General features: G+C 50.4%; 1 protein-coding gene across 15 annotated transcripts in view; it reads left to right on the forward strand.

The window, feature by feature from the left end:
• Positions 1-7,824, forward strand: part of AFAP1L2 (actin filament associated protein 1 like 2) — a 96,889-nt gene extending 89,065 nt beyond the window's left edge. For 4 of the 15 annotated variants that reach the window (XM_072805210.1, XM_072805208.1, XM_072805216.1 and 1 more), the window contains 8 exons: positions 241-386; positions 1,207-1,318; positions 2,132-2,371; positions 2,454-2,631; positions 2,924-3,079; positions 5,241-5,434; positions 5,527-5,649; positions 5,798-6,522. In XM_072805210.1, coding sequence (XP_072661311.1) covers positions 241-386; positions 1,207-1,318; positions 2,132-2,371; positions 2,454-2,631; positions 2,924-3,079; positions 5,241-5,434; positions 5,527-5,649; positions 5,798-5,890 — 1,242 coding nt within the window. In that variant the 3' untranslated portion in view covers positions 5,891-6,522. Of the gene's footprint in view, positions 1-240; positions 387-1,206; positions 1,319-2,131; positions 2,372-2,453; positions 2,632-2,923; positions 3,080-5,240; positions 5,435-5,526; positions 5,650-5,797; positions 6,523-6,569 lie in introns of those variants that run through there. The other 11 variants (XM_072805215.1, XM_072805203.1, XM_072805207.1 and 8 more) reach the window with 5 other exon arrangements.
• Positions 7,825-10,318: the final 2,494 nt, after the last annotated feature.

Consider the following 10,318-nt stretch of genomic DNA (forward strand, 5'->3'; position numbering starts at 1 on the left):
CATCCAGGTGGCAGGAAATGTTATTTAGAGACACAGGGTTGAGACAGGCTGGTGAAAATGAGAGTGCATGGCCCCCGCCTGTCTCAGAGGCCTTGCCCGTGTGGGCATCCTGGCGAGGGTGCTACTGGCACCCTCCCTACTGGCACCCACCCAGTAGCTACTCCCTACTGGTTGGGAGGGCTGGGCAGCAGCCGGCACATCCATCCAGCTCTGCTCATGTCCCTCTCCGCCTCCTCGCAGGCCAAGTCTTCTGAGGAGATGGGCCACTGGCTGGGCCTCCTGCTCTCCGAGTCAGGTTCCAAGACAGACCCAGAAGAATTCACCTACGACTACGTGGATGCAGACAGGGTGTCCTGTATCGTGAGTGCGGCCAAAACCTCTCTGCTGTGAGTGTTATGGGGCCTTCCTGCATCAGACGCTCCCGTTCCCAGCCACGCTTCAAAACGTGGGCCCGGGCTGGCCTCCCGTGGCCTGTTCCGTCACACAGGGCAGCAGCTGAGAAGCCAGGGTCCGCCCAGTCCTACCCGGCAGCAGGAAGCCCGGGGCCCAGGAGCAGCTAGCAGCTAGGAGCTGAGCCAGGCCTTGGGCAGGGGGCGGCCACACCCTCGGCCTGGGTGGACACTCTCCAACTCCTTAGGGCAGGGTTGGTGCCTTTCCTGACCATCCACTTTCCTTACTGCTGATGGAGCGCTGGTACTTCTGCTTTCCAGGCAAGCAGAGCGGGCCTGGGGAGAAGCGCTCCTGGGTCAGGGTGGTGGAGGTAGCTCTGACGGAAGCTGGCCAAGCCACTGCAGTGGGATCCACTTTCCCTTTTCTGTACAAAAAGCGGGGAGTGCCTGGTCTGGGCCACCCCAGTGCATCGTGATGATGAAATGAGAAAGGATTTTGTGGTTGGAAGGAGGTCCTATAAGGGAGGAATCTGGGCAAGAAGGCAGTAGGATCTGGAGGAGGGGTAGGGGGCAAAGGAAGTTTGTTTTCCTGGAAGAGAAGTTCAGAACTAGGAGTTCCAGTAAGAAGGCCCTGGGAAGAGAGGGAGGAGATAGCCCTAAATAGACGAGTTGAAAATGAGGTCGATGCCAGTCCCTGGGTCCCCTGCAGGCCCTCTGGCTCCTACTATACCTCTCGTTGTCATGAATCCTCTGCCACTGGTGGCTTTGACCACCCTGTCCTCATCCTCATCTTGCCATGTCTTGCTGGGTCTTCCAGACTGATGCAGAGAAAGTTCTCAGAGCCGAACACTTATATCGACGGCCTGCCCAGACCAGACCGCCAGGAGATGCTGTACGATGACGTGGAGACGTCGGAGCTGACGGCTGTGGTAAGGACCCAGGCTGGGCAGTGACCTGGGCTGTCCCCATCCTCCTCCCATCAAGCTTCGATGCCAGAGATCAGCAGGTTGTCCCTAAGATGGGCGGATCCTAAGTCACCTAGTGCAACAAGGCCATGTTCTGTGCAGTGCTCCTGGCTTGGGGACTTCTCTAGCTAAAATAGCTGGTTAACCATCCTAGTTGGTGTGAGGTGTGGTGTCAGGATCGGGAACAGAGACACCATTAACCTTTGAGGCCCAAACAGATAATAAACAATCTTAGCGAAAGCAGCTTCCATTTACTAGGTAGGCACTGAACTCTGCTGCGCCGAGGGCTTCTGTGGATTATCTGAATTATTCCAAACCGCCTGGGGCACCTGGGTGGCTCCGTGGTTGAGCATCTGCCTTCAGCTCAGGTCATCATCCTGAGGTCTTGGGATCGAGTCCCACATCGGTCTCCCTGCAGGGAGCCTGCTTCTCCCTCTGCCTGTGTCTCTGCCTCTTTCTGTATCTTATGAATAAATAAAATCTTACAAAAAATAATCCTAACCACCTGATAAGGAGGTCCACTAGTCTCTTCTCTACAGATCAAGAAATGAGATTCAGGAACAGTTAGGTACTGTGTCCCGGGTCTCCCACCTCCTGAATGGCAAACCCTGGACTTGAGCCCTGGTCTATAAGTCCAGCTCAGAGGAAGCTTTCCAAAGAGGCGGGTCCCCACAAACTCCAGCTTGAGGCAGGGACAGGAGGCAGGTCTGGTGTCCTCTCCATAGCGCAGGGAGCAGAGGCGATGATGAGAGCCACCAGACTATCTCCCCTCTGCAGGTGGAAACTCCTGAGGAAGCCGCCCCTGTGACAGAAGCTCCCAGCGAATCCCAGCCCGACCGAGTCTACCTGGACCTCACACCTGTCAAGTCCTTTTTGCACAGCTCCAGTGGGGCCCAGGCCCAGACCCCATCCCCGCCGCCAGCCCACCTGGAACCCCCAGCTGAGGCTGCCCCTGCGGACTCAGGCCCTGCCCTGGCTGAACCCCTTGTCGAGTCTCCAGAGAACCCCGAGTTGCAGGTGAGGCTGCCCCCCAGCAGGTGAGCCAGCCTCGCCCTCACAGCCCCTGGGCCGGCTGAGCCGTGTTTGCTTTCTCCTGAAGCAGACGCCGCAACAGGAGAGTGCAGACCCTGAGGAGCCTTCCCCGAGAACCACAACAGTCAAAATCCAGACTGAACAGCAGAAGATCTCCTTCCCGTCGAGCTGCCCCGATGCCACAGCTGTCACCCCAGCTGGCGCCAGCCCTCCTGTGAAGGACAGGTTGAGGGTGGCCACTGCAGGTGCCTGTGCTAGATGAGTTGGATGTTTTGGAAGTGGTTTGGGGCAGTTAGTCTAGATCCTTCCCTTTTAGATGAGGAAATAGAGGTTCAGAGGTGATGGGACTTGCCCAAGGTCACATAGCAAAGAAAGTGTGGGCCCAATTGTCTTGTCTGTCCCTGCCTGGCTGGCCTGGTGTTTAGCTCTGCCCCACTGCCGAAGCCCTGGGGTTGTGTCTGAGTCTGCGCAGTGGGTTGGGGTGGCCCTTGTGTCCCAGCCTGGCTGACCTGGGGCTTCTCCTCTTTGGGTCTGTAGAGATCAAACTTGGCAAGAATAGGACAGAAGCCGAGGTGAAACGGTACACAGAGGAGAAGGAGAGGCTCGAGAAGAAGAAGGAAGAAATCCGGGGGCACCTGGCTCAGCTCCGGAAAGAGAAACGGGAGCTGAGAGAGACTGTGTTAAAATGCACAGGTGAGAGGGGCACCTGGGTGGGTCAGTGGGTTAAGCGTCTGCCTTCAGCTCGGGTCGTGATCCTGGAGGTCCCTGAATCGAGCCCTGTGTCAGGTGCCCTGCTCTGCAGGGGAGCCTGCTTCTCCCTCTCCTTCTGCGCGCTCTCTCTCTCTCTCTCTCTCTCTCTCAAAATCTTTTTTTAAAAAAATGCACAGGTGAGGGGACTGACTCCAGGGTGGAGAGTCGGGGGCGGGGAAGTGCTTGGGCTTTCCATGGGAAGAATCCTGATCTGTGCACCTGCCTGCAGCCCCTCAGCCGTCACCCCATCAATCTTTGCTGCAGCTGGGTGCTCCCCTGCCATGTTCTCCCCCCTGCCCTGTCTGAAATGTTGCTATTCTGTATAGAGATCCCCTGACCTGATGTCAACAGGACCAGAAGGTGGTGGGGAAAAAAAACGGTCAGAGGAGGAAATCTCTAAAAATGACACGTTTAGACCCATAATGTTTTATTTTCACTTAAACATATTTCGTCTTTTAACGTGGTGCCAAGGCCTTTGCCTGAGACGTGGCCTGTGCCCCCTTTCCTGCGTTAACTGCACCTGTACCACGGCATCCAGCATCTCCAGCCTTCATTTCTTCACAGTGTAGAAAAATTTAAGACCCTTGCAAAGAAATCGGAGTCTTTGTAGATGATTTTCCAGATCCTGCCCCCTCATCACTCAGGAGCCATCTCCTAGAAGAAACTTGCCTTTTATGGGACCTTTCTGAAGCATGCACCTCATTTTCATTTACAGAGTGCAGCTCGGTGCTGACCTAATAATTAAATCGCACAGTTGCACCCACAAGCCCAACTGGCAGAACCAGGTTTGAGGACAAACCCAGCTGCCTCCTGGGAAAGCTTAGAACATGATTGTGCTCCCGTACCTCCTTCCACTGGAGTCACCCACTTCCTTTGTCCTGTAACAGCTCTACCGAGATGCAGTTCGCAGACCATACCACCCACCCACTTACATTGTACAACACCATGGTGGTGTTTAGTATCTTCCCAGATCTGTGCCACCAGCACCAGTGACCCTCAGAACATCTCACCACTCATACTCATTAGTGGTCATCCTCCCTCCCACCCTCCCCCGACCCTCAGTTCCCTAGGCAACCACTAATCTGCTGTCTGTCTATAAATTTGTGCCACTGGTTTCAAAGGCTCAGTGGTGTTGGCTGCTGGTGCGCAGAGGAAAGGAGATGTCCTTTCTACCCAGCCAACAGTGCAGAGCTGGGACGTGTGCTAACCAGAGTGACCAGAGGCTTATCCCCGACAGTCCTTGCAAACCTGGGGCGTGAGCTGGGCGGTGAGGCAGGGCCAGGGATCCCCCACCCTTTCTCTCCCATGTGGGTTTTCTGGACAGGAGAAAACTTCCACTATGGTTTATTCTCCTGGCAAAGCAGCCCTGAAGATCCTAGGCCAGTAAGTCCACAGAGCATAGGAAAGTAATTCTGAGAGTCCGGGTCCAGAACCATCGTTAACATCTTCTCAGCTTGTTCTCTGTGAATTTTTCTTTCACAGTGGGCCCTGTGCCTGCCTGCCCTTGGACAAGGGCTGATGGTGGTGGTGGGGGGGGGTACTCACCCTGGGCTTGGAAACAGGGCATAAGTCATCTCAGTGGCTGTTGGCTTGGGACTCTACTTGAAGCCACATGGCACCATGGGCTCCGCTAGCAATGAGCTCTGAGCCGTCGGTTCCTGGAGCTTCAGTACCAACCTGAGAACTCCAGGGTGAGAATAAAACAGGACTGAGGAAGAGCCAGGGCTGGGGACCACCGCTCTCAATGAGCTCCCAATGGGCTTAGGGGAGCCCTGAGCACCAGAAGGACTGAGGGGACTATGTAGGCCAGGTGGGAACAGCACAGCCATCCTCCAAGGGTCACTAATAAAGCTGCTCTCTCCCTGGGGGGGTTGCTGCCACAGTAGCCAGTATCGAAACAACTGAGAGCCCCTAAGAACCTACCAGAAGGTTCTATACCTCAGACGCATGCCCTCCTGTGAAGGCAGAGCCGTCTTCCCACAGCGTATTCCTTCAGCCTTTGCAGAATGCTAACATGGGGCCCAACTCTGGGTGCCGGGGCTGGAGCTGGGCCCCACCCACCCTGGGGTGCCACTCCCCGCAGCCAGCTTAATTCCCTCCGCAGACAAGGGGGTCCTGGCCAGCCTGGAGCAGAAGCTGAAGGAAATCGATGAGGAGTGCAGGGTCGAGGAGAGAAGGCGTGTGGACCTCGAGCTCAACATCGTGGAGGTGAAGGACAACCTGAAGAAGGCGGAGGCCGGGCCCGTGACACTGGGCACCACCGTGGACACCACCCACCTGGAGAGCGTGAGCCCCCGGGTGAGCGGCGGGAGTCCGTGGCGCGGGGCTGGGGGAGGCGGGTCCCATGCCCTGCCCTGGGCTGAGGCCTTGTGCTCCTCTCGCCGCTACAGCCCAAAGCTGCCACCCCCACCCCTGCCCCAGACTGCACCCCAGTCAACTCTGCTACGGCGCTCAAGAACAGGCCGCTTTCGGTCATGGTCACGGGCAAAGGCACCGTCCTCCAGAAAGCGAAGGTAAGTGGTCACTCACAGCCTTCTTCGGGGCCCCTCCGGGGGGGGATGGCAGAGCTGTGGGAGGAGGTGCACACCCCCCCCCCCCCCCCCCCGGGTAGCACCTCCCTGCCTCGGGCACCAGCACTGAGAGGGCTCTGCTCTCACGCAGGGGCTGAGGCTCTGCGGTGCCTTTGGCTCTGACCACCCAGAAAGGCGAGCACTGGGGTCCGGGGTTCTTAGCGGACAGCCTGAGGACATGTGATCCTGCAACTATCCACCGCTCGATCATCCGTAGGTTCCAGGGCAATAAGCCTAAGTTCAGAGACGGGCTGGGACTGGCCAGTTTTCAAATCAAAAGTCAGTGATTCTAAAGGCCTTCTGCCCTTAAAAGTAAAGAAACAGGTTCAGACAGGTGATAGGATTTGCCCAAAGCCCCCGAGCCAACTGGTGGTGGAAGGCTCAGTAAGGTGGAAGCAAGGACAGGACGCCCTTCCTGGGTTCCTCCCTGAGGGCTAGAAGTCTTTTACTCATGTGCACAGTAAAGAACATGCCCAGAGCAACTTTTGTTTTTTGGCAAACTCTGCTCCTCATTTCTGTCCTGCTTACCTGCGGGAGATATTTTGAGGCACCTGCACCGGATGACTGACTACTCAGTCCACACAAACACGTGAGCCGCCAATCCCTTGCTGCTGTGGCCAATATTGCCAATCACTCCCAGCATGCTCTGCTGTGCTGCAGCCTCAAAATCTCGTAGCAGGTGCCCCAAATCGTGAACAGACAAGGGTTGAAACATAGCTGCCAACTCTATTCCTCAGTGCTTCTGTGCTTCAAAAAAATACTTCTTACGTTGTTCTATGTAGATGGAGGCTGCTACATAGGATAACTAACTTTCCTTCTTGGGGGGGGTGGCGGGGGGTGCTGGAATTTGAATGGTACTCTAGGAATGGGAGAAGAAAGGAACAAGTTAGGAAACAAGCTTCATCTAAAGACTCTCCTGCCATCACGGGCCTTGGTGACAATCCAGCTTCGTTAAAGTCTTCATTAAAGCAGCAACTCTATGAAAGGGTGAGTCTGCTCAGAAGAAAAAGGATGGACTATGGTACTCTGGGTGGAGAGCACTGGCTAAGAGGGGGCTCTGTCCATTTTCAGAGCCAGAGGAAATACTACAACAATAAAGAGAAGGCTTCTTGGGAGACCTAATCGCTCCTGGGTGGAAACAAGACATTGCTGTAGTTAGGGGTGTTCTGTGTCTCTTCTTTGAAATTTTCATCAACTGCTTTATCAAGCTTTTTTAAGTAGTGAAAAGCATCTGATGGTGGGACTTTGGTGGAAAAGAAATCAAGGTAGCAAGACCCCATCCCACTGGTCGTGTGGCTTGGGTGACCCAGGAGACCCCAACTCCTGATTGTCGTCTCTCCTCCATGTGTCGACGCCTCTCCACCACGAGCAGGTGCGGCTCAGTCTTCTGTGGTTTTAAACAGCATCGCTACCACCTGTGTAAAAGCCATCCCTGACATGCTTTTTGAGAAACAGTAATGGGAAGTTACGTGGGACCAAGCCGAGGTAGTAGGGGCTGTCCCCACTAAGTTAAGGACTTTTTTTTTTTTCAGCCTAAAGCAGGCCTGAACCCATTGCCTTTAGATAAAAATTTATGTGATGCTGTATTATATAGAAAAAGTTTAAAATCCTGTAATTTAGAACAGTGAAAAGTGTCAAAAAGTATCTTCTTGAGCTCTGACTTTTTACATTAGCGTAGGAGGAAAGATGACCCACTGTTTACAGATGCCGTCCTGTGGCTGGGCCATTTTTAGGGGAAAAGTTCATTAAGTCTTGCTTAATGTCCACGCGCCTTCCAAGAAAAATGTGGTGAATTCTGTTTTGGGTTGACTCTCCTCCTCTTCCTAAAATTGGCAGAGCTGTTTTTTGTGTCTTCTCTTCTGATGCAGTGTTTTGTGTGTTTTTGTTTTTGTTTTTTTTTTTTTTTAACACTGATTGAAACATTTCATCTGTGGTTCCTGCCTCGTTTCTGGGGGTTTGTCAATCAGAGTTCTCTAACACTGGCTCCTGAGAACTAAAGGTCTTTCGATTTCTATTATCTTTCTAATCCCAGGGCATTTATTTCCTTTGTCATATACACTTGGTGTCCTTTACCAAGTGGTGAGTTCAATTTTTTTTTTTAATAAAACATTAATTGTATTTTGGGGTTTTCCTGTAGTTCATAGAATGACTTGGGGGCAGTGCCTGGTAGAAATCTTCCTTAAAGGGGGAAACATCTTGGTTATTTATACATTAAAGTTCAAAATATGTGCAATAACAACTGCACAAGGTGCCATCCTAGCAGGAGACTTGACGCCTCCTTAACTCAGGCAGCACAGGTAAGGCTGGAAGAGGATTTTCTCAGTAGAACATAAACGAAACACATAGGATCGGTTTCTGCAGATAAGAGGCTGGAAACCAATGGTCCTAGAAGTTAGACACGCTCATAAATAATGCTTGGGGAAAAGAAACATACCAATACTTGGAAGCTTGCCTAAGGAGTAATTAAGAAAGCTCCATGCATGAATGTGTTTATTTTAAAAAAGGATGAAATCTGGCTCATTGAAATGACTAATACAATAAAGAGACAAGCTAAGGCAAAATTAAATCCCAGAATTGAAAAAAAGGCCTTACATTTGAGGAATAAGTATTTTCCATTTTATAAAGTTAGCGATTTGGTATCAGAACAATGCTAACACAAATCACAGAAGAAAACCAGATCTTCGGATTTTCTGGACAAAGATGAGAAACCTTAATATTGTTGAATGAAATTCAACAGTGTTTAAAGAATCACATCATGACCAGATCATATTTCTCCAAGGAAGCAAAGGTGGTTCAACAATTAAAAATATACTAATGTGCCATTTATGATATGAACAGATGATTAAATGTTAAAAACATCATCTCAACACCATCTCAAAGGAAGTGGACAAAGCATACCATAAATCTCAACACTCCTAATAAACGCTCTGAGCAATCGAGGAAGAGAAATAAAGTATTTCTAATAATAAAGTACTCCTAACAAAGTAATCCACAGAAAATAACATAGAATGATGGAAGATCCCTTCAGTTCCAGAAACAGATACCACTACTTTTTAAAACATTATTCCTAGGTCCTAGACAATGCAAGCTGACAAGAGAAGTTCCTGGTATAAACATCAAAAGGAAGAGAGGAGTCTCATTATTTATAAATATCTTTCTATAAAAGAGAATTAACTATTAGGACTAGAGCATCCAGCAAGTTGGCTGGAATCAGGGCCATTCAGAACATAAAAGATTGATGTCCTATCTGCAGTTTAATTTTTCCAAGAACAAATTTGTATGTTACTTGTGGAATTAAAGGTCAGTTTCTTTAAAAAGAAAGGAATTACCTGTATCACTACTGGGGTACAGAGAGGGTTGAAGTATTCAGTGGCACCTTCCATAGAAAAGGTCCAAAAAAAAAAAAAAAAATGGCTCGAGGGCTGAGACCTAAAAATAGAGCCTTTCACGTGTATGCCCAGAGCCCACCATTCTGTGGTGTGTTTTTTTAGGTTGAAGCAATTCAAATGGAGCCCTGACCAAGTCAAAGAGCCTACACTATAAAATGATGAAATTGCTGTTAATTTAAAGACAGTGGGCTCATGTAAGTTCTTTGACATCACCTCTCAGCACCTGCCAGGTGGACATGTGACCGTGCTCTGATGTCACCTTCTGGCATGTTCTAGGTAATCATGGGAGTGAAAATATTCCTTGAACACCAATGACTGTCATAACTACACTTAGTACTGCTGGACCTTTCCTTTGTAATGTCTAACAGCAGCCTCTGGATGACCTCTTCCAGTACTTTAAATCAAAGTAGCCTTGAATATTTGCATGTAAAAACCTTTACGTTATTTCCATTAAAAAGAAGAGTCAGGATAAAGTGTCTGGATTTAGGACACAGTTCTACAAAGGTTTCTACTGAAAACCCAAATCCAAACAAGGGGAAGAAGTGTTCCCTAAAAACTGCTTGGGTGAGTTCCTAGTTTGCCAGAAAAATGTCCCAACTGAGCCTTCTTGCCACACGGGGTCCTGTGAAATAACCAACAGCATTTCTTAAAGTATTCCTTTCAAAACCAGACATGAAAAGCAAAATCACCTAGACAACAGAAGATCGATGCTTCAAAAAGCCAATACCCTCTAAAGTTTCTTTATGCCTTATTTGCGGAGTTTAAGAATTCCACTCCTTGTGCTACTAAAAATTCAATCCTTGAGGACAAGCAATAAGCACCCCACAATGAGCCCCCCTCAGTAATCCCTCAAGCAAGTCCTTCCAAGGGAATGTAGCCCAGGACACAGGCCAATGTCATCTGGCCCCTGGAGACCAGGACGATTTGCATGCTCAGCCCCTTCCCCGTAGTCAAACAAGTTAGTGGTCATATTTCCAGTCCAGAGTTTTTCTAGGTCTTTGTCACAGTCACCAAAAGTCACAAATGCCACTCAAGTCCCTTCTCAAACTAAAAGCAAATCCACTTGGATATCTTTGGGAAAAGACATATGAAAAGGTCCACAGTTTTCCAATCTTGAAATGCTATGGCTTCAGTGGTCCAAATGACACTCTAGTCCATGCCTCCTCCTGAGCATTACCATCCCAACAGCGTTCTATTTAGCATTTGTTATGTGCAAAGCGAGC

This window comes from Canis lupus, chromosome 29 (genome assembly GCF_048164855.1).
Source record: "Canis lupus baileyi chromosome 29, mCanLup2.hap1, whole genome shotgun sequence".
NCBI classification, from domain to species: Eukaryota; Metazoa; Chordata; class Mammalia; order Carnivora; family Canidae; genus Canis; species Canis lupus.